This window comes from Sinocyclocheilus rhinocerous, unplaced genomic scaffold, assembly GCF_001515625.1.
Source record: "Sinocyclocheilus rhinocerous isolate Xijiao unplaced genomic scaffold, SAMN03320098_v1.1 scaffold4178, whole genome shotgun sequence".
NCBI lineage: Eukaryota > Metazoa > Chordata > Actinopteri > Cypriniformes > Cyprinidae > Sinocyclocheilus > Sinocyclocheilus rhinocerous.
Window position 1 is genome coordinate 91,632 of NW_015627541.1, and position 23,833 is coordinate 115,464.

At 35.4% G+C, this 23,833-nt stretch overlaps 3 protein-coding genes across 5 annotated transcripts; all 3 read left to right on the forward strand.

Annotated features, from left to right (window-relative positions):
• The first annotated feature begins 1,524 nt into the window (after positions 1–1,524).
• LOC107730307 (myb-like protein X) lies at positions 1,525–7,973 on the forward strand. 3 transcript variants are annotated; one of them, XM_016541112.1, is made up of 11 exons: positions 1,525–1,796; positions 2,909–3,199; positions 3,665–3,910; positions 3,996–4,103; positions 4,233–4,271; positions 4,609–4,656; positions 4,840–5,070; positions 5,994–6,260; positions 6,888–7,130; positions 7,232–7,282; positions 7,389–7,973. In XM_016541112.1, exons 1-11 carry the CDS (start codon positions 1,745–1,747, stop codon positions 7,841–7,843), a joined length of 2,031 nt encoding a protein of 676 aa, XP_016396598.1. In that variant the 5' UTR covers positions 1,525–1,744; the 3' UTR covers positions 7,844–7,973. The 3 variants fall into 3 exon arrangements, with proteins under 3 accessions (XP_016396598.1, XP_016396591.1, XP_016396584.1); XM_016541098.1 differs by having other exon boundaries at positions 1,539–1,796; positions 4,840–5,337; positions 5,949–6,260; positions 7,389–7,963; XM_016541105.1 differs by lacking the exon at positions 5,994–6,260 and having other exon boundaries at positions 1,532–1,796; positions 4,840–5,337; positions 7,389–7,967.
• Positions 7,974–9,361: 1,388 nt separating this feature from the next.
• On the forward strand, positions 9,362–21,018 carry LOC107730347 (immunoglobulin superfamily member 2-like). Its single transcript, XM_016541167.1, has 9 exons — positions 9,362–9,464; positions 12,110–12,478; positions 13,128–13,544; positions 14,181–14,582; positions 14,979–15,362; positions 15,507–15,878; positions 16,478–16,864; positions 18,223–18,609; positions 19,318–21,018. The coding sequence occupies exons 1-9, from the start codon at positions 9,395–9,397 to the stop codon at positions 19,506–19,508; spliced, it is 2,979 nt and encodes a 992-aa protein (XP_016396653.1). The 5' UTR covers positions 9,362–9,394; the 3' UTR covers positions 19,509–21,018.
• Positions 21,019–21,205: 187 nt separating this feature from the next.
• On the forward strand, positions 21,206–23,309 carry cd58 (CD58 molecule). Its single transcript, XM_016541278.1, has 4 exons — positions 21,206–21,528; positions 21,925–22,215; positions 22,825–23,070; positions 23,182–23,309. Exons 1-4 carry the CDS (start codon positions 21,471–21,473, stop codon positions 23,307–23,309), a joined length of 723 nt encoding a protein of 240 aa, XP_016396764.1. The 5' UTR covers positions 21,206–21,470.
• The last annotated feature ends 524 nt before the right edge of the window (positions 23,310–23,833 follow it).

Sequence of the window (23,833 nt, forward strand, 5' to 3'; positions counted from 1 at the left end):
AATATATATATATATATATATATATATATATATATATAGCCGGTTAAAAGTTTGAAAAGCCAGTCAAAAGTAAGATGTTTTATGTTTTTTAAAGAAGGTTCTTCTGCTCATCAAGGCTGTATCTATTTGATCAAAAATGCAGAAAAAAAATATTATTTATTATTGTTATTTTGTGAAATATTATTGCAATTTAAAATAACAGTTTTCTATTTTAATATACTTTTAATATAATTTATTCCTGTGATCAAAGCTGAATTTTCAGCATCATTACTTCAGTCTTCAGTGTCACATGATCCTTCAGAAATCATTCTAATATGCTGATTTATAATCAATGTTGGAAACTGTTGTGCTGCTTCATTTTTTATTTTTTTTTGGGACCTGTGATATTTTTATTATTATTATCTGATTAATAAAAAGTTAAAAAGAACAGCATTTATTTAAAAAAGAAATTTTGTGTTACAATATACAATGCTATTCAAAAGTTTGGGGTACGTACATTTTATCTTTCTTTTCTTTTAAAGAAATTAATACATTTATTCAGGAGGGATGTGTTAAATGAATAAAAAGTCATTGTAAAGACTTATATTGTTAGAAAATATTTCTATTTTAAATAAATTCTGTTCTTTTTAACTTTGTATTCATCAAAGAATCAAAGAAAAAAGTATCACAGTTTCCAAAAAACAATATGAAACGGCACAACAGTTTCAACACTGATAATAAATCATCATATTAGAATGATTTCTGAAGGATCATGTGACAGTATGATGCTGCATCACAGAAATAAATTCTATTTTAAAGTATATTAAAATAGGAAACCAATATTAGAAATTGCAATAAGATTTCACAATATTACTGTTTTTCCTGTATTTTTGTTTGAATAAATACAGCATTGATGAGCAGAAGAGACTCCCTTAAAAACATAAAAAATCTTACTGATCCCAAACTTTTGAACGGCAGTATATACATACATACATACACACACACACACACACATATATATATATATATATATAATTATTGTATATTCTGAGAAAAAAATATAAATGGAGAACTAAATATGTTCTCTTCATTTAAAAGGCATCTAAAAGAGAGAGAGAACATTTTTTGTTATTGTTTGGAAATGTAGTAGATTCCATGTCATGATTTTAAATATTAATATTTAAATACTACACATAGGTCCATGACCACCTAAAAAACAGGGCACATAGGTCCATGACCACCCCAAGAGAAAGTCCACGATAAACAAACAAATAAATAAATGTGTTTTTTATTTGTTTGTTTAATATTTACACATTTCAAAATATTTTATAATAGCCTACTTTTTCAAATCACTGCCAGCAAACAGCAGGTTCTCAATCTGACAAATTTGTTATTCGCTAATAATGCATTTTGTGTGTGTGTGCGTGTGTGTGTGATATTTCCTAGTCGCTTGAATATTCCCATGGAAGAAGTACCAAAACACACCAGCAGGAACAGGAGCCTGATTGTTTACTGCTTGTGTCACTTATAAAGGTGCGTTCACCTTCTATCTCCGCCTATTTCAAAGGTCGCTCGATACTTTTCGTCGGGGATTTTTAACTTTCTTTTCTCACTGCCTCAAAACACTGTGGCAACTTTTTAATGTTTAATTGTCCTGGTTTTTAGCCTCGACTGTCGAGATTCATGCAGCAAATGTGTTTAACGTTTCAATTCAAATCGCCATTAAGTAGCACCTCACACACAGAAAAAACACTCTCGAGTGAAGATGGCAGTTATGAAGTTTTTGGTTTACGTTACATGTTTCTGTTTGTCTCAAGGTAAGTCCGAAATCTTTTTAAACATGGAGCGGAGGTGAAGTAACTCGTAATACAATGAAAGACTGCCTATTTTAGCCCCGCCAGGTGCAGTGAACTGTGTGGGAAACAGATACTTCTGGATTGTCGAAACGACAACAGGCATTCACGGATTTCTTTAATAAGTTGTAGGCTTAGTTAAAAAAATGTGGAGTTGGTTTAGAATTATGTTAGATAATAGAGTAACATTAAGGCATTGTTGAAGCCAGAATAACAAGATTAAAAGTTGAACGTGTATACACTTTGCTGCATTCTCTCTTTGAATTAGGGACTTTAACTGAACTTTATACTGAAGTTGTTCTGTGATCTTTTGTACAGACAAATAAAGCATATAAAACCATTGATAATATTATAGTGATTTCTTAAAAAAAAACTGATTTGTTGTTTGTTGGCAATATTATGTTTGTTGTGGGTGGCAACTTGTTGATTTAACGAAACAAACTAAGAACATGTCCAGGTCATACTTCACCCCCAAATAAAAATAATTAAATAAGTAATTAGCCTATATGTTTTGCAAAACGAAGATCAAATGCCATTAAAGGGGTCATATGATGCTTTTTTAAAGATCATTATTTTGTGTATTTGGTGTAACAGAATATGTTGACATGCTTTAATGTTCAAAAAACACATTCATTTTCAAATACTGTACATTATTGTAGGTCCTCTATGCCCAGGAAAACTTGAAATCGCATCATATGACCCCTTTAAGAATATTAACTTCAATATTAAGTTTGCACAATTTGATTATTTACAACTGGAATAACTATTGTGTGTGGGTGTTTCCTTGTTATTATTCAATTTAATTTGACAAATTCCAAACATTGTATTACAACACCTTTACTGTTATACAGTCGAGATTGCTTTATTACATTAATGACAATCAGTGTCACTCAATACATTACTGTGTCCAAGTGTATTTTGCTATAGATTATTAAACACGCTTAATAATCTTTCAGCATAATATGAAGTCTTGTATTTATCGTTTGTGATATATGGCCCGGATATGTTTTTTCTGAGATTCCCCCACAGGGTGTAAGAAGTTGTTTCACTAATGGGATTTTTTTCATCTGCTTTAGATTTAGTTTTTTGCGATGACTATGGCGAAAGTGGAAACAAGATCACACTTACTCCAAGCATCCGTGGAAGGCCTGAAGAAATACTGTGGACACATAATGGCAACAAGGTTCTGGAATATGATGGGAGTGAGGTGGCGAAATATGGCTCATTTAAAGACCGTGTAGATCTTGATTTTGAAACAGGACAGCTCACAATAAGAAAACTAAACAGCCAAGACAGTGGCAAATATCAGTCTGAAATTTGGATCAATAGGAATGCTCAAATCTCCAGTCATAATTTGACAGTTTTGGGTAAACTGTCTATATATCTCAGATGATTATGTGCAGATTAGTGCCTAGTAGTCTCCTACAGTAGATTATTGTGAATAGACCCCTTACTGTATATATCAGGAACTGTTTGACTTCCTAAATTCTGTGTAAAAATAATTTTTATTATAAATTGGAGAAGACATGACCAGCATGCACTTAGACCTACTGTATGGTGGCATTCATAAAGTTTAGGTGTTGTATCTAATTGTCAACTGATATGGGTTTTTCAGTGGCTAGTATGAAAGTGGTATGGAATGAGAATTGTGTAAATCAGCTGTATTTCAATTTAATTTCAATTTACACAATAAATTACACTAAACATAGAAAGTACATTAGTCACTGAAAATGTCATTTTTGTTTTGTAAATTTTAATTGTTGATTGATAATCTCAAAATGACAAAATATCAGCTTATTATCACTAAATACCTGCCTGCTTCTGTGTCTTAGATGCTCTGCCGGAGCCTCAGGTGACCTGTGAACTGGATGAGACTTCACATTTTAAAAAACTGTCCTGTTCAGTGGTATCCCAGACTCAGCCAAGCTATGAATGGAGTGGACCTATTATAAAACAGCTGGGCCCAACACTTCTTGTTAATGAACAGGAGGAAAACCATAACTCAGTCTATACCTGCACTGTGAAGAATAAAGCTGGAAGCAGGACCACAGACTTTACTCTGCAAGACTGCCACACAGGTGAGCTAGTAAATCATTCAACACAGTACCTCGAGACTTTGATGGTAGATGCTTTAAGCTGTTTCTTGAATGGTTTTGGTTGCAGGCAGAGAAAGCCCTGCTGTGCTTGTTCCAGTCTTAATAGTAACAGTGCTTCTCATTATTCTGCTTGCTGTGCTGGCATTTTACCTCTACAGACGTAAAAAACAAAAGTGTAAGTGCCATGAAAAAATATTCAACATACCACCTTCAAGATGCATCTTTAATTAACACCCATGTCTCGCAAAGATTATATTACATGGATTAACATAATTTTCTTTTTGTCATGTACATGCACGAGAAGTAGGGAAGTCTGAACTAAAAAAAATGGACCTTGAAAATGGTAAGATAAGAATTTTCGAAAATGTATATTTCTTCTTTGCTTTCTACTTCAACTATTTCTACAAAACTAAAGTTATATATAGTTTTTGTTATATACTTCAGCTTAATTCAATCATCTCTAAGAAATTCACTAGCCTGTCTTATTATTTGAGGATTGGATGAGTTATTTAAATAGGCAGGACTTGGCAGTGACCAATTCCTGACAGTACTTTTCATTTATAAGCACAGCTGAACAGTGAGTGTTCTAAACACTCAAATAGAGAGTTAATAGAGCATGAGCATTTATATAATTAAAGATTTTTTTGTATTATAAAAAAAAATGTTTTATACTAATGTAGGTGAATGCGATAACCTGTTGAGTAATGTACCAACGGAGGCTATGCCAGGTAACAAAAGATTTACTATTTTTGCCATTATTAGTAATAACATTGTAATTAGATATGCTGACATCAGATTTGTTGCACATGTTGCTGAATATCACTATAAACTCTCAGCTCTTATTGAGAATGAATGTCTTTCAAGGTTGACACTTGAATCTGTTGTTAAGGTCTCTGAGTGGTTTGTTTTAGGTTCATCTGAAGCCACACTCCCTTGCCGTACCAGACTTACTGCTCCGAAAGAATCTATTGCTGATAAAAAATGGGATCAGGAGAGTGAATCGGAGAATGCAGGTGAAACTCATGAGGGACAAAAACTTTTGAAGGAAAGTCCGCAATCTGCTATAACAGAAAAAAACAAAGACGACACAGGAAATACAAATGGAGAACTTGAAAAAAATGAGAAAAACAGCGAAAATGCAGATGAAGCAGAAGAAAACGCTAACAGCAAAGCTGATGAAACAGACACAGAAGTAGAGAGCCAGAAATCCTTACAAATCCAAGAAGAAAAGGAGAAAAGTCAGATACTGAAAAATGAGAGTGAAGATGAAGAGGAGTCACCTGAGGAGCAGATTGAGTCACTGGGAGAGCAGGACACTAAAGATGCAGATAAAAATGAGGAAGACCAGACACCTGAAGAGAAAAAAGAGAAGGAAGAGGAAAACGAAGAGATAGACAGCCTGAACACAGGTAAAATACAGCTTGTCTGGAAAATGGTGGGATTAGAGTTTGTACTCTCTTTGGAATTTTTTGAAAATTTCTATTTCTTCTTTGCTTGATTTTCTATTTGTACAAAACTAAAGTTATTAAATTTTGCATTATATACTTTAGCTTAAATTATACATCCTTATTTATATAATTTTGAATTGTCTTATAAGGCAGAAATAGCAGTTCTTTTCTTTTAGAATCTCTAGTTAGCAGTTGCTTGTTGACTGCGCAGAAAGTCTGACTTCCTTGTATTTTGTCATTGTATATATAATCCCTTTATATATTAATGTTCTCTGCATTTTAATGTTTTTGTAAATGTAAGTTATACCTCATTAAGTGTTGTTCGTGATCTGCTTCAGTTGAAGTTTAAGGGATAGCTAAGCCATTGATTTCAAAGGGGCAAACATCTAAGGCTCTAAGCACTTCATTTTTGGTTCCACCTGGAAGCTGGAATTCACCAAACTATATTTGCATACTGTATAATTTGCATGGCAGCCGGTCTTCTTATTTGAGGATTGGATGAGCCTTTTAAATAGGCTGGACTTTGCAACAAGTGACCAATTCCTGACAGTACTTTTCATTTATAAGCACAGCTGAAGGAGAACTAGAAAAAAATCAGAAAAACAGCGAAAATGCAGATGAAGCAGAAGAAAACGCTAACAGCAAAGCTGATGAAACCGACACAGAAGTAGAGAGCCAGAAATCCTTACAAACGCAAGACGAAAAGGAGAAAAGTCAGATACTGAAAAATGAGAGTGAAGATGAAGAGGAGTCACCTGAGGAGCAGATTGAGACACTACGAGAGCAGGACATTAAAGATGCAGATAAAAATGAGGAAGACCAGACACCTGAAGAGAAAAAAGAAAAGGAAGAGGAAAACGAAGAGATAGACAGCCTGAACACAGGTAAAATACAGATTACCGGTATAAACTTTTCTGGAAAAACAAAACTTTGCTTGCTTTGTATTTAAATCGACGTTAAATGAGCTTTAAAGCTTTCTTCATCTGATTTGTAGAGTCTTTTTTTTTTTTATATAGAAATAGATCAATCAAAATTAAAATTTAATAAAAGTGATTCAAGTGGCTTGTGCATACTTTTCCTTTACAAGCCATATGATATCTTTATATGATGAACAGACCTAAATATTGTACACTGACAATCTCAAGTCAAATTTGCTACCAGACATCAGTTTTGATGTAAGTGATGTTTAATGATGTCATGGGTGTCCAGCCTGATGTCATTCATCAAGAAGTGCCATATTTGATTGAGATCCGCAGCATTTTGGAGAATTTTTAGTGAAAAACTATTTAAATTTCAGTCTTGTTTATTACACCAATCAATCATATGGCTTCAGGAGACTGAATAAAACACATGAGATGTATAGACAACTTTTATCATACTTTCATGGTGATTTTATGCTGCTTTTTGCCCCTTTTTGGAGCTTGGTAGTCATGGACATTGTGTGACAACAGCTGTGTGAATATATGGTATATATACAGTGGGTACGGAAAGTATTCAGACCCCCTTAAATGAGATTGTGAGTCCACAGTCTGCTGTGACAGGAAGAAGTACAGTGGACACAAGAAATGTAGCAGAACAACTACACACAAATGAGAAGAGCAGCCAAGATGAAAATGGTGAACAGTCAATTGAGCAGCAGAACAAGAGCCTATGTACATCTATTAATGAGGATGAGCAGAGGCCAGAAGGGGAAAAGGAGGAGGAAGAGAAAACCGAAAAGGAAAACCACGAGGTGACAGGTAGACTACACATAGGTAAAATACAGATCATGTTTATACAGAGAAACAAAACCTTTTAGAGAAATCACTGCAGAAATAAATATCTCATCTGATATGTTTTGCTCCCCATTTTTTAGCTGAACCTTGTAATCCACCTTTGTATAGTGCAGCTCCCAGTGATCCTCTGGGTTAGTTTCTGCCTTTTCTTCATATTCAGAAGTTTGATATTGATTTAGTCAGTAGTATTTTGAATTAGTAGATGAGGTTTTTCATCTTGTTTATTTTTTGTTATAGATTCACAGTCTAACCTGGACATCAGTGTTCCGTCTTCAAACCTGAATATGGAATTAGAAAATAAACCAACTGCATTCTTCCCTCAAGAGGAAGATGATGATGATGATGGTGAGCAGACAGACAAGAGCAGTGAGTCAGAACAAAACATGCAGGAGAAAAACGATGTTCCAGAAATTAAAGAGAGAGAAAAAAATAAACTTTTAAAAGATTGTGATGTAAAGAACAGCGATCCAGACAACACCAACAATGGCATATCTGTGCCAGAGGACAAGAAAGCCGAAACCGAGACCAACAGCTTCTCAAAACATGCAATGAAGGAAGATCATAGTTCAGAAATCAGAGAACAGTATTTGAATAAACACTGTACAGAATGTGATAATAAAGTTTATAGTGAGGAAGGCTGTTTTATCAGCTGTAAAAGAGGAAGAGAAAATCTGTCAACTAGAGCCACGTGAAGGTAGTAGTGTCAGCTAAGAGACAGAAAACACTCGAGGGTGGAAAAGGATGGTGAAGTATGTGCTTGAACAAGGTGTGGAGAAGTAATATACAAATACGTTAGCATAAGAAATAGGGCTGTCATATTAATGTAGAACAATTAATTTTGTACAATTTATTTTATATAATTGTACTACATTAAGGAAATTGACATGTATGTAAATATGCATAAGTAGCATATCATTATGCCCTTGTATATATAACACTTTCCATGAAATGTCTTTATAGCTGTCTGTCTGCATATGTATACAAACCAACTATTAGAAATAGGGTAGATTGAACACAAAAACACATCCTTTGTGAATGGCCACTATAGGTCTACTTCAGACAGATGGACAAACTCAATTGGACAATGGATTGGTGTGGACTGCTGGCCAGTAAAAGAATTCAGCGGACATAAACAATATATTGACAGTCACTTCTTGTCTGCTCAGTGTATCACTCATCTGCCACAACAATGTGATATGTAGGCAGCAGACAGGTAGGCAGCTCACTAGGTTTTGGAACAGAGACAAGTGTCCCACTGAAATGAAAACTTGAAGGCCAACAAAAAGAATAGAAGGAGAGGATGCTGAAGAAATGATGAAGACTTTTTAATATATTTTCTGTTGTAAATGTTGTTTATACCAGTGGATTGTATATAATCATGTTATTTAGCTAAATATTAGTCATGATTTATTTAACTTTTTTTTGCCAAAATGATATCTGTGGCATGATAAAATTACTCTAATTTAGAAGCCGTTGTCCTCAAAAGCATAGGGCAGGTGGGAGGGTAGAGATACTGTATGTGCCAGTATGTCACTTTGCTGCATATAATATGTAGTAATGCCTTCATTTATTAAACCCAGAATCAACTATTTTTTGTGAACTTCTTTTAATTATTATTTTTTTATACCACAAATGTAACAAAATAAATCTTTTGAGATTTTTTTGTTCAATTCATTAAAATAATCTAAACATTAAACATTTTCTTTGCTGATTTCTTCTTACAGGACTGGTACTTTTTTTTCTTCTTCTTTTTTTAAATTGTTATATGTCCACATGCCTATATTTAGCTTACCCTGTAGACATGTTTGCAACATTTTTACAATTATTTTATTTTGTGTTCCACAGTAAAGGACGTCATACAGGTTTGGAAGGACACAGAGATGAGTAAATGATAACATAATTTTTGGGTTACTTATCACTTTTAAAGTGTTTTCATGGGTTCAGGATAATATTCAAAATAATAATTATTATTATATATATATGTATATGTATGGGGGGCCAACTTCACGGAGGTATATATATATATATATATATATATATATATTGTTTCATTTATGTTACTGAGAAATTGGACTATCTCTTCAGTTAGCTTACAATGACATTTTTCACAGACGTGAAAGAGGTTCGTTGTGTGTGTCACAATCACTTGCGTCAAAGAACATATATCAGGTTTAGGCGCTCTTGTTAAAACCTGTATAACTGCAGAGATGAGGGACAAGGCGGAAGGAACGATCAGTTTAAGGATGGTGGACTTTTGGTGGCGACTGTGGCACCTGCCACTATTGCTGTATCTCACAGGACTCCTGCAATTTGGTAAGACTGAACACAATTTTATTATAAATTACCGAATTATAAAGTCCGAATTTACCCTTTTCCTCTTCATTTAAGTGCATGTATGTAGGTAGGCTATTGTGTTCTCTTTCTGCCATTGACGATGTAGGCTACTTTAAATGCTAACTCACCCCAAAATTAAAACGGTGTGGAATGCAAAATGTTAATAAACATAATAAACAAGCTGCTGAACGATTTTCAGTGAACGACTTTCACGACTGTTAGGCTCCAAAACTGACAAATTGATACCATAAAAGTTAAATAAGTGGTTTATACGCCTTGTAAAATATATTCTGACGCGAAACAATAGCTTTGTGCCATTTAAGTGTTATTTACGTTAATCATAATGTCGTAACAACGTAAAATGGTTGTTATGGCTAAATAAACCCGGGCAGGGTCAGATCAGAGCTCGACGCGAAGCTTCCGTGAAGTAGTTGCAAGCGGTGAGGCCATACAAACGAACATGTGAAACGACGAAATTTTAAGGGACACGGCTTTCACCAAATAAATAATTACCTGGGCGTGAAATATTAATTTGAGTTGAGGAAAAAAAAGTCTTAAAATAATCAAATCTTGCCAGTTTATTATAGACTACACTCAAAAAGGGTACAAAAGCCGTCACTGGGGCGGTACCCTTTCCAAAAGGTAGCCTACACCTTTGTATCTTATTAACCCCTAAAGGGTTACCTTAAAGATACATAGGCCTAGTACCAAAAGTGTACATATTAGTACACAAACGGTAAATTAATAGCTACAGCCTAGCTTATGAAAGGGTACATCTTTTTTTTTTTTTTGTAATCTGTAAACAAAACAACAGTTCTGGCAACACTACACAATAAAACGAAGACTTCAAATATGACAGTACCTACTACAAAACTAATATCCCTCTATTTAATTTTTAGTACAGTCAGTTTGCTATGTATTCTTGTCAGATATGTGCAGCTTCCCTTTTCACAGAATCGTTTCTACATCTTAAATCTAACGTTTGGTTACAATTTATTGTATGCTGTTCTTGTTACAGTGTAATTGTACATTGAAGTGCTGAGTAATATTAATTAACAACATTTACTATAGTGTTATGGTTAGGATTAGGGTTTGGTTTAGGTTTATTAAATGCAATTATTGAATTTAGTGTTGTTACTATAAGTAGATGTAATGTGTAACAAGGACACTGTAAAATAAACTGTTACGAATTTTTTTTATAATTAATTTACAATACTGTACTTTGTGATATAGTTTCACCTTGGCATTAAATTTCAGAAAACTAGTTAAAACTGTTTTGTGGGTGTTTGTAAAAATGGCAAAATATCTCTTCTGACCACAGTAATAAATATCTTGATTTTCTCTCTCTCTTGGAAAGTCATAGAAATGCGATTTTTCTTTTGCTTCTGGTGCAAATGGGAATGCAATGTGCACACACATACACATTTGTAGTTACCATTCACCACTATAGAAGTTTACCCAACTATGACACTTCTGCTTCTGAGAACCCTATTTATACTACTTATACTATGCCCTATGTACTATTTTTTTTTGTGAAAAAAGGTGCATACTACTGACTTTTGATCTGCTAGTCGTGGGTCTTCATGCGGAGAACTCATGTTTTTGCATAATGATGTATTTAAAAAGCTAATGGCCAAATATCAGCAAGTTTGATATTAATTATTAATTACTCATTAATTACCACTAAACCGCTCTACTTAACTGTTGGTCTATAACTGCCTTTTTTCCTCTCCATGTTTGTAGATCTCAGTTACAGTTCTTGTGAGTAATTTTATCTGTTAGAGTATGCATGGGTGTGCATTTTGAATTTCCACCAGAAATATTAGAACATTTGTGAACGTTTGTAATACTAATTTTAACATACTACAATTTGGGCCACACTAATTCTAATTTTGAATACTATTTAACAGATAGTATGCAATTTGGGATGCAACAATGGTCATCTTATGTGGACATACAAACCTCAGTGGTTCTACCATTGGAGAAAATGACGAACTTGGATCACGTGTGCCTTGATAACCAATCAAATTATAGCATTGGCATGACAAAATTTCTGTCAGAGTTGTGTGAAAAATGTGTTTTGGCAACAAGAGATGCAGTTCTGAGTTGTTTTGACCCTTTGACCCCAGGGTTGGGTTAAATGTTTGACCCAGCATGCTGGGCTTTTTTTCTTTTACGGTTTAAAAATGTTTAAAAATATCTACTGCTGGGTTAAAATGTTAAAGGGGTCATATGATGCGATTTCAATTGTTCCTTTCTCTTTGGAGTGTTACAAGCTCTTGGTGCATAAAGAAGATCTGTAAAGTTGCAAAGACTAAAGTCTCAAATCCAAAGAGATATTCTTTATAAAAGTTCAGAGTCAGCCACACCTACCTAAAACGGCTCGTTCTAACACGCCCCCACATATCTACATCACTATGTGGGAAGATTTGCAGGCAACAGTAATAATGAAAAGCTGAAATTTATTGATAATCAGCAACACCTAGAAATGGACAAAAATATAGGCAAAGGTATAGTAAACACAATGTGCATGTGAGTGAGAAAAAATGCAAAAACATTAGCAAATCAAAGTGAAATTTCTCTTAAAGGTTTGCTTTAATGATCTAATTCCTCTCTCCACACAGATCTGTGCAGTGGTCAGATTCAGGTCCAGATCCAGGAAGGTCCTCTGTATAGAGTGAAAGGATATCCCATCTCCATATCCTGTAATGTTACAGGGTTTACAGGCCCATCTAACCGGGATTTTCAGTTCATTCTCAAGAAACCAAATGTGGAATTAAATATGATCAGTACCAGTGACCCAGACTTTGCCTACGGAATGTTCTCCGGTAGAATAAGAAATAAAGAGATGTATATTCAAAGGCTGTCAGGATCTTCAGTTCTCTTGACAATCAAAAATTTGCTGGAGAATGATGCAGGTGATTTGCTCTGTGAGACCCTACACACAGGTGGTGCATATTACGGAGATTATGCTGCAGAAACAAAGCTTAATGGTAAGATATTTATTTATTTTGAGGGTTTGGGTGATTAATGAGATGATCTGGCATTTTGAGATTATTGAAAGAGAAATCCATCCTTTAACACCCATTCACATTCCCATGTATCCCAAAAGAAGGTGATTGGCTATAAGCTATATTTATATTAAACACTACTGCATCAGCCATCAGTCACTGATGTAGTATCAGCTGATATCAGTTCTCTAGATGCTGGTATTGGCATTGAAAAACAATTTGCTGGAGAATGATGCAGGTGATTTGCTCTGTGAGACCCTACACACAGGTGGTGCATATTACGGAAATTATGCTGCAGAAACAAAGCTTAATGGTAAGATATTTATTTATTTTGAGGGTTTGGGTGATTAATGAGATGATTTGGCATTTTGAGATTATTGAAAGAGAAATCCATCCTTTAACACCCATTCACATTCCCATGTATCCCAAAAGAAGGTGATTGGCTATAAGCTATATTTATATTAAACACTACTGCATCAGCCATCAGTCACTGATGTAGTATCAGCTGATATCAGTTCTCTAGATGCTGGTATTGGCATTGAAAAATGCATATTGGTCAATCACTTTTTGTCACTTTGTTAATACATTTTCAATGACAAAAAAAAGGAAAAAAAGACTGTTTTATCCACAGTGATTGCAGACACCCTGGAGGCATCATACTCTGGCTCTCCCTCTCAGAGCTTGTCTGAAGGTGATCCTCTTCAGCTTGAGTGCCAGGTCTCCAGCCAGACTTTTCAACATACTCATCTGTCGGTCACCTGGTTTCTTCATGGTGAAGAGGATGAAATCCCCCGGCCAATCATTACTCTGGACAAAGATCTGACTGTAAAGCCAGGAGCTGGATTTGAGGATGGCTATCGTGCTGGTCTTATCAGCATGGATAAGGTGGAGGACACAACCTACAGACTGAAGATGCCTCAAGTGCAGCAGTCAGACCAGGGGAAGTTCTTCTGCAAAGCCATTGAGTGGATCCAAGACCCAGACCGTTCCTGGACACAGATTGCCCACAAAACCACCACAGCATGCGATGTGGAGATCAAACGAATCGGTGAGATTTATATTCTGTCATTTAAACCAGAGGCTCTTTTAGATTTTACACTTAGTGACTCAACACAGTTCAGTCTGCAAAAGTAAAAAAAAAAAAGCCCTTAGACTCAAACATTGATATTTATTCTAATTTATGCCAATTTTTCTAAATGTCTCTTAAATTTTGATAGTTTCATGCTTTCTACCATCCTTGAACCCGTATTTAATGTTTTCTGGGTCATATATTTTTGAGGATGAAGGCCACACAGCCTAACCATGTTAGCATTTCTAGCTTTTACCAAATAATTTGTGTCAGACTTGTTATACTGCAGAGTTTGGTTGGAAGCACAGCTTTTACAAGAACTAGTTATGGGAAGTGTTTTCCCTCCTATTTAAAAGTTGATAAGACTAATCATATTCCTGTCTTTACTATGCATGATTATATTGTTAGTTGCATTCTGTTATTGGCATTTATTCTTATTTTCCCCTGTTGTCTGTGTATCCATCACCAGTTGAGTTGTACCCGTTGAGAAACACTGATACAAACTATATAAGTCAGAACCTGTTGTAATGCCTGAGTGAGTATGAGTGCAGTCATACACAGGAAGTTGTGTAAGAGAACCTGCTTAATCTCATGCTGTTTCCTGTGTCTCAAAAGTGGCCCCTGATGCAGGCTCGTTCAGTGTTTATTTGAAGGCTTCAAAGGGGCCACTACAGGAGGGAGACGCACTGGACATCCGCTGCGGTGTGAATGCACAGAACCTTCCTGGTCATTTCTTCTCGGTGACTTGGCTGAAGAACCAGCAGAAAGTGGCCCATATTGGATCTTCTGGGGTGCTCACTATGTTTGACAGTTACAAAGAGCGAGAGAATGCAGCAGAGATGAGAGCAGTGAAAACCAGTCACACGGACTACCTGCTGACCATCCGTTCGGCTCGGGCTGAGGACCAGGGCCAATACCAGTGTGAAGTATGGCAGGAAAACATGAATGAAGATGGCACCTTCAAAAAAATACAAAAACAAATGTCCAGTCCAGAGACTGTGAGCATCACGGCTAAAGGTAATTAATGACACAACTGTTTCTTCTATACAGTCATTGTAGAGTTTGCTAAAGTGTTCTGAATCACTGCATTGCTATGGAATTGCTAGGGTGTTCGGGGAAAAAAAAAATTGTTAAGAAAAAAAGAAAGTACAATACAACATTAACCATGTAATGAGAAATTACAGTACATTTTATTTTATAGGAAATATTAAAATATGCAGCTAAAATGAAAAGAATTAAATTATTTTCTGGGGCCGGTGAATATGATAGAAGGGTGCAAGACTAGTTGAATACTATGGCTAGAAAAAAAAAATGGTTTGTATTTTTTGTGGTACATAATCTAGTCACAGTTTTCACAAGGAATGCTTGCATTACACGACATTAATATTGCCTGCTTTTTGCCTGTCTGGTCAGAGAGTGATCTTGCGGTGGTCATGGAGATGAAGGACGCGGTGACTGAGGGAGATGCACTACGGGTCTCCTGCTCAGTGTCGGGATTCAAAGGTCCTTTATCAGTGTCATGGCAACACAAGAAAGACTCGGGGGCTTCCTTCAGTGATGTCATTAGTCTGACCCATGAGGGAGTGATGAGAGATGTTGGGGCAAGGTATCAGAGCAGAAATGTTCAAACATTTCATTCTCCAGCTGGAAACTTTATTCTAGAGCTCGGTGCATCTGCAACATCTGACAGCGGCGAATATAAGTGCATTGTGTCTGAATGGACAGTACAGAGCAATGGCGAGATGAAGAAAGCCAACACCAAATCTCAACAAAAAGCCATAATAGTTAATTCTGTTGGTAAGATTACTATCACACATTATTCTCAGTAACAGAGAAAACTGTCAAGACTTTCTGCCGTAAATTCTTTGTCATTACTTTGCTCAAATTTGTACTGTTATTGATATTATAATTTAAATAATCACTGCAGACATTTCTTTTCAGAATCTCTAATGAAGGTGAGCTTGAAAAGTCGTACAACAAATGTGCCAATAGATTCTCCAGTAGAACTGCTATGCACAGTCAGAGGGCCTAAAGTGTCTTTGGCTGTACGCTGGATGTTTCAGCCCCGCAATTCAACCGTTCAAACAAATATTTTATCCATACGCCACACTGGAGAAATCACCTGGAGAGCAGATCAGAGAAACTATCAGCTGTCCATTCAACAGCCGTCAGACACTCATTTCACTCTCATGGTGCCGAGAGCCAGCAAGCAACAAGAAGGACAGTACCAGTGTCAAGTTGATGCCTATCAAAAGGATGTACAGAAAGCCTTGAAGAACTCCAACCCATTAGCTGTGATTGTACACAAACCTGGTAAATACAGTCTTTTATTCAAAGTGTATTATGTTGAAAAGATACATTCACCTTCAAATATTTTGACATACTCTACTCTTTATACTCAGTACCCTATCCCCAAAAACTGTTAAACTTACCACTAACCCAATCTGGTCACATTGTATTTTATTCGTATGTGTCCTTGTTACATATAATTGCACAGATAAGTACTGTGTAATACTAATTAACAACATGAACTTACTATAGGCTAGGGTTAAGGTTTGATTTAGTGTTATAATCACTTGTAATAATGCATACTTCACTGTTATTACTGTTATTAGTAAATACACGTAGTTCTAGAGACTTTACTATTGTTATACAATGCTATAAAAATAGTGTTAAAAAATGAGAAATTTTGACATTTGGTACACATGAGAGAAAATTGTGATTTAGAAAATTGATACCAGGTCTATCAAAATGACAACATAATTGGAAACTATACCATGGCACCACAAACAGAAACACAAATGAGCATTAATGTGACACACACACAATGCTAACATACATACCTATAGACTACTACAGTAGTAACTGTAATAAACTGTAGTTTATTGAATATCACTCTGTCTCTCTCTCAGTCAGCAAGATGAGTCTGTACTACTCACCCACTTCTCGTCTGGAAACCACTGTCAATACTGATGTTAAGCTTGAATGCTCAGTCACGAGGACAACCACAGATACCTCTCGTTTCACGATAACATGGATGTTTGGGTCCCAGATGCTGTTAACTATGGACCTAGATGCTGTTGTCAAGTTTGGCCCTGCAGCCGGCCTAGAGATGGACCAGAGGATCCGTATGGAAATAAGACAGAAACAGGACTTCCAGCTGACTATCCACCAGGTCAGAACATCTGATAGTGGGCAATATCATTGTGAGGTGGAAGAGTGGCTTCAGGATCCTCTTGGTGACTGGTATTCCCTAAAGAAAATGTCTGTTTCCAAAGAGCTGGTTGTCAAAGAGAAAGGTAAGAAGATTTTACTTCACTGAAATGGTCTTTTAAGTGAACCACAATATTCTAAACATAAATATGTTTTACATTGATTAAAATACAGATTTTTTTTTTCTTTTTTAATCCTTGCTTTTCTTTAATCAATGGTCAATGACAAATATAAGAGTGTCCAAGAGAAAGAAAAGGAACAATCTTCCAAATTGAGTAAAAATGCATGTGCCAAATTATTAGAAATGGTCTTACATGCTCTTTGGATGTTGAAAAGAAGGATCCTACCCATCACTACAGTTTCAGATGGGTATTTAATAGCCCATAATCTGTTAATGGGATATATGTATTGTCATACTCTTATAACAGTTGTCTACACACAGAGAACCAGCAACAAGCACAGGTTAGACTTCTGAAGACCTACACCTGATACTTTCCATCTGGTTGTATTAAACTCTGATATAGGTGATAATGGAAGCTACCAGTGCAGAGTTAAGCAATACCAACTTGATTGTGAGGGCCAGTGGAAACAAATGGAACATGCCCAATCAGGCTTAACTTTTGATGCTGATTAGTGTGGCCATCTGTCTGGTAGTAGTCCCGTTTTGAAATACTATATTGGCCTACCAGCACAGCCTTTAGCTCATTTGTCCTCCTCATAAGATCATTAACATTTTCTACTTTATACAATGGTATTTAAAAAAATAAAATTCATTCATTGCAAATAAGGCTGATTTACGTTAATATTAAGTGATGTCCATTTTAGACACAAAATTGTTAGTATCAACTGTTTTTGCTTTATCCAAGAAAAATAGTTTCAAACAGAGTCATAAGAGAACCATTGCTTCTCCCATAAACACAGCTTTTTCTTTCCTGAATTATTCAACATTTTTGAATGTATCAAGTGAGTCAATGATTCAATGACTCATTCATGAAGACAGTTATGTGCTTAGTTTCTGAGTGAATCAGCCATTTTGAATGGATTGAATAAATGAATCATTGGCTTGCTACCACCTACTGGTGGTTTTAGTTTAATATTTAAAGTATAATTATTTTCCCCCCATTAAGTATTTCTATATTCAATTGATATTTAAAACATTAAATTCATGGCATCTCTGAGCTCCATTAAAAAGTCTATGTAAATACATTTACACCTCTACAGTGCAAAGATGTTTTTGGTGATACTGATATCATATATCATATGATTGGTAACAGCCCTGTGTCTTATTAATCTAATTGCATTTATTGAAAAAATGTAAGAATTTACATGAAAAGGGGATGCATACAAAAATGCCCCTAAAAATCAATTTAAAGGGCAAATATTGCCCCTTGATGAAAAAGTGTTTTTCTTGTTTGACCTTTGATGTTGTGTTTAATTTAAACAGAAATTAAACTGCATGTTCAGAAGGAGAACCGAACATTCAACATTACCAATCATCAGACTGCATTCACCATTGACTGTGTCATTGACTCACAATCCAGTGATAAGTCTGTCTTTGAGGTCACCTGGTTCAAGGTTCAGGAGGAAGAAGGACCAGTCTCCATGTTCACTGCCAGGCGTGACGGTACTTTACACAGTGCAATTAGCGATAAAAATCTTCTGTTTGGCCGACCACTTGCCACACACTATAAACTGACTGTGCCACAGAGCAACCCCACTGATATGGGGCAATACTACTGTCAGGTTGAGGAGTGGCTTCTAACTGCTAACACCTGGAAGAAATTTGCTTCAGATAAATCTGGAGAGCTCTCCATCTATGTTCACACTGAAGGTAAGATGTTCTAAGCGTTTTTAACTATTTTAATCATTTCCACTAGGCTTTAGTCACTAAATTAGTCTGCTCACATCCCTTCAACCATACGCTAACCATAATTTCACAAAGTAGGACATGTTCCTGGAACAACATCCCTAACAACCAATCCGATTTTAGGGTGAGGTCTAATTTTTGGGTCAGGCTTGGGTTAGGCATAGGGGCCTGTATACCATTCATATCAACCTCCCTTTAATTTTAAGAGTAGGTTATGGTTAGGTTAAATATGTCCATCTCATGCTTTTAGAAGCCTTCCTGCACCAGTAAAAAAAATGCAATTTTATTTAGCTTGCAAGAAAATATATACATACATACTGTTTGGCCAAATAATATACATATATGCACAATGCTGCTGTATCAATCCAATCAAGCCTTGACTCAATGGCCAAATATGTAAAAAGTACAGATAATCATTTTCTGATTAGGTGGTTTGTCTAAGGGCCTCCCTAAATAATTTTTTTTTTTTTGCTGTTTCCAGAGTCTATTTTAGTGATATCTGTCATGTATGGATAATTCATGTGTGATATAAAAAACAAACAAACAAAAAGCTGACAGCACATTCAACCATTAAATCAAATGCATATACAAAACTATGAATGTTATTTTATAACAATAAAATATATTTTCCTTTCAGAAAGCAACAATCTAACATTTGATTTGTTTCCTCAGGTGATTCTGAAAAACAGATAGACCCATTGGGAATAACATTGGCAATCGCTATTCCTCTGATTTGCTTTCTTGTATTGGTCATACTATTGTTGTTGAGAAAGGGCCACAAGAAGAAACCTGAACTGAAGAAGAAGAAAGACTGTCTGTGGGCTGAAAAAAATGGCCTTACTCTCGTGCCTACTTGCGATTAGATTGTTGTTTTAAAATGCTCATGATCAGATTGCAGTTACTTTTTTATCAATTATATGATTACATACATTCACACAGTAATCATTTCACTTTTAAGAAACTTGGAAAAATATTACTGTACAATAGGCCTATACGTTTCCTAGTTTTCTGTTGACTGCAAAGTTACATGCAAAATCTAAAAAAAGTTACATGTTACATTGGCACATGAGCAAGACAGATGAATGTATTTAATTTAAAGTCCCTCACAGCTGAATGACAATCTATACTTTCAGTTTATCTTTTTTTTTTCATAGCCAAACAGCCTGTTTTACTATGTTAGAAGCTATAAATACTATTAATGTATGAGAATTAACTTGTGCCTGTAAACAGCAGCTCTGATAAACCATGTGTGCAACCACTGCATATCACAAACCACTGAAACTGCAGTGCAGGTTAAAGTAGCAGCTAGCTCTGTGCTTTCAGACAAGTACATTTTTCTTCAGTTGTGCTGCACAACTGAGTGGATGGCAGCTTACAGTTTTGTTGTATTTGATACTCTTAGCTTTGAGAGCAAAATAAGTTATGCTATCAGTGTTGAAGTTTTTTCAGCTCAGTTTCTTTAAAATTCCACATAATGACAATGCCAGTGATGGGTGAACTACAACATCAAGAGAGAAAATTCGAAATCTGTTATTCAAAGTCTAGCTTAAGCCTGAAAATAAACTACTTTTAGGATTGAAATGTTTAAAACACATTTAAATAGTCTGACAATTGCTTCAGAAATATTTTAAATTGTGCTTTATTAATTTGTCAGTCTGCAAATCAATTAATCAAGTCTGTGACTGATAATGTTATGCTGGGATAACAAGAATTATTAGGTTTCAATGTTGACAAAAAAACTTGCCAACCCCTGTATAGACCTAAGTCAGGGTAGATAGACGCCATATTGAATTTTACTTTGATGAATGATGGATGAGGCTGGGAGGAATAGACTTACAGTCTTTACAAAGTTATTTTCATTATACACTTTTATACAATATATTTTTTGGACTCTTTCTTATATTGTGCTACCCTGACAAGGTCTATTACAGTAGGTTATGTCTTTAAAAGGCTTTTAAAAAATACAAAAATTCACATAATTTTGCATTTACCATGTAATCCACTTATACACACACCAAACCAACAAAAAATAGTAATGCTAGGTTTATGTTTGTGATACATTTTGAGCCTTTGCTTTAGAAATATAACTTGTCTGATCTGCTACCACACATGAATGATGTTTGTAAAGCTGTAGCTGAATGTTCATAATTCTAGAAATTCTCCCATAATGCAAACAGATTTGAGTCTGTGACTGCTATAGGGCCTAGACTTCTATTGACATCAGATTTGTACGCCATGTAAATACATTTGCATATTTGTACACAATGTAAATGAATTTTCCTTCCAACTTTGATGTTGGCCCTGTTGTCTTAATGTTTATGAATGTTTGTTCATGTTATGTAATGTTTAAAGTCACAATGTAATGGAAGGGACAATAGGTGTCAGTGGGGACCATCAACTGCTTGGTTACACATATTCTCCAAAATATCTTCTTTTGTGTTCAACAGAGGAAATAAACTCATACAGGTTTGGAACAATTTAAGGTTGAGTAATAACAGAATTTTCATTTTTGAGTGAACTATCCCTTTAACAGCTGGGGTGGAGCTTAGTGTGACTGGATAAACAGGTCGTTATTTAAATATGAATGACATACCTTTTCCTTTGAGGAGGTTCAGGTGTGGCAACTTACAATAATGCAGTCAGAGGTAAAACTGTCACAGGCCCGTCTACATATAGCCTACCCATTCAGGTTTTAAAAACAGTTTCAGACTGATGCAAATGCACAAAAGCCACTCAATGCTAGAGTCTCACTACAGATTCTCTGAAGGTGGGTGGGTGGACCAGTTTTACCTGAAACAGCTGAGACAGTACGAAAGTGAAAGAAAATGAAAACGCTCGGGGAAGTATTTAATCTTTTCGTCTGTGTAATATTATCAAGATTCAGTAAGTAATGTTGTTTATAATTGACCATAGTTTTTTTGCATCATATTTTAGATGATATTGAAAGTTGAGTTATTTTCAATAATCTCTTATAATCGTTATGGGTAGCATAACAAGTGCTTCCTCAAGCGCTTCAGAACATGTACAGGTTAAGCAAACATTGAATTAGACTGTATCCACAAATCAATTTCTTTGCTGAAGTATCCTAATGTTAAAGACAAGGCTGAAGTAGCAGCCAGAATTTTATTTAGGACCTGTTAGGAAACAAGCTAATACACGATTGCATTGAGGTTATCGTTTTCATTGTAACAAACTTGTGTTGTTAACTTTTTTAGATGTTTTAGATGAGTATGTTTTAGATGCTTAACCTTGCACCATGATCTTATAAATGTTATTCAGATGCTGTAACTTCTATCATCTATGTTGAGAATGGGAAGAGTGTGACTTTAAATCCAAATGTACAAGGAAATCCTGAAGACATTTTGTGGACATTCAATGGAAACAAGGTGGCTGAACATGATTTGAACGAATTTCAAGAGTATGGTCAATTCAGAGGAAGATCAGAGATTCAAATCACTACTGGGCAGCTCTCTGTTCTTCGCATGACCAGCCAGGACAGTGGGATTTATAGGTCTGCAATACAGATCGATGGAAAGCTGCAAAATTCTGAAAATGAAGTTCAAGTGATTGGTAAGTGACTTTTTGCAATGGAGAATGAAAAAAGACACCAATATTGTTGGTTAGTAATGTTGGCCTGGCTGGCATATCTGCATAATCATGCTGCTCGCCATTAAAGCACAGCTGGGGAAGCTGGGTAACCAAGAAAATCCTGCTGGTTAAGCTAGATAAGGACACTAGCATACGAAATACTGTACCAACTATGCTGGTTTTTCAAGAGCCTGAGATGCTGCCATATTCTGTTGATGAATGTAATGAATCACACTGTGATGGTATAAACATGGTTTAAACAATAAAAGTATTTCTAGACTTTCCAAGAAGTCACTTTTTTAACCAATGCAAAATAAGCAAAAACAATAATACTAATAATAGTATTACTACTACTTCTATTAATAATAATAATAATATCAAGCTGGACTTCTATGTATGACAAAAGAATGCAACAAAACATAATGGGTATTTCTGAGAATTTTACGCTAAATAAATATCATTAACCATCTTAAGCCCAGGAAGTCTAGTTGGTATATGTTTCAAACATTTCACCATCTTGTAGCTATGTTATTTAGCTTGAGCGTGTTTTATAAAAAAGTATTTTCCCCCTATTCTCCATGTTTCCATCAGATGCTGTGCAGGAGCCTAATGTGACCTGTATACTGAACAATATTACAGAATCAAAAACACTATTCTGCTCAGTTTCATCTCAGTTCCAAACAACCTTTGAATGGACTGGATCAAATTCGATACAACACTCTGGGCAAGAACTTCATATCAGCAAGGAGGAGAAGCCTGATTCAGTCTTTACTTGCACTGTGAAAAATGAAGTTAGCCTAAAGAGCACCAGTTTTGCTTTGAAAGACTGCCTCACAGGTCAACTTCATGCACATTACAATAACTGCTGGTTGAAGTACAGCGTTTATGATGAATCTGAGTTACGATTATTTGTTGTTATATTCTTGTAATTATGTATTCCACAAACAGATGAGAATATCATTCTACCAGTTATTTTAGCCATCATCGGTGCTATTATCGTGGTGATCACAATGGCTGTTGCCTTTTACTTCATTTGCCAAAGACGAAATAAGGGTAAGACATATAGGTGTTCATAACCTCAAAATATGTATATGATATGGCTTTGAGTTTCCCAGATGTGCAACAATAATGACATAGTTTTCGCCAGTTAGATTCAAGAAGATCTGGGGCCAGTTGCATAAACTTAGCCACCATGTTAAGACTGTGTCTTAAGAACTAGTTTGACCAACTAGCAGTTGCCAAGAGGTAATCAGTCTTACTTTTCCAATACAAATAAGAACAATCTACCTTTTCATAACTGAATTAAAAAAGTTATGACCAGTCTTGACAGTTGACTCAAAAGCCTTTTCATGGACAGATGTGGGCTATTCCTTCGTTATTTCTAAATGAATTAAGCAGGTAAAATGTCTGGAGTTGATTCTAAGTGTGCCATTTGCATTTGGAAGCTATTGCTGTGAACCACATCATGCGGTCAAAGGATCTCGTCATGCAGGTGAAACAGACAATTGTTAGGCTTCAAAATCAAAACAAATCCATCAGAGAGATAGCAGGAACATTAGGAGTGGCCAAATCAACAGTTTGGTACATTCTGAGAAAAAAA

Coding starts and splice junctions, on each gene's coding strand:
- LOC107730307 (XM_016541098.1), top strand. CDS start 1,745: ATGGCAGTTATGAAGTTTTTGGTTTACGTTACATGTTTCTGTTTGTCT. Junction 1,797..2,908: donor ATGTTTCTGTTTGTCTCAAG/GTAAGTCCGAAA, acceptor CATCTGCTTTAG/ATTTAGTTTTTTGCGATGAC. Junction 3,200..3,664: donor TCATAATTTGACAGTTTTGG/GTAAACTGTCTA, acceptor TCTGTGTCTTAG/ATGCTCTGCCGGAGCCTCAG.
- LOC107730347 (XM_016541167.1), top strand. CDS start 9,395: ATGGTGGACTTTTGGTGGCGACTGTGGCACCTGCCACTATTGCTGTAT. Junction 9,465..12,109: donor CACAGGACTCCTGCAATTTG/GTAAGACTGAAC, acceptor CTCTCCACACAG/ATCTGTGCAGTGGTCAGATT. Junction 12,479..13,127: donor TGCAGAAACAAAGCTTAATG/GTAAGATATTTA, acceptor TTTTATCCACAG/TGATTGCAGACACCCTGGAG.
- cd58 (XM_016541278.1), top strand. CDS start 21,471: ATGAAAACGCTCGGGGAAGTATTTAATCTTTTCGTCTGTGTAATATTA. Junction 21,529..21,924: donor TGTAATATTATCAAGATTCA/GTAAGTAATGTT, acceptor AATGTTATTCAG/ATGCTGTAACTTCTATCATC. Junction 22,216..22,824: donor AAATGAAGTTCAAGTGATTG/GTAAGTGACTTT, acceptor TGTTTCCATCAG/ATGCTGTGCAGGAGCCTAAT.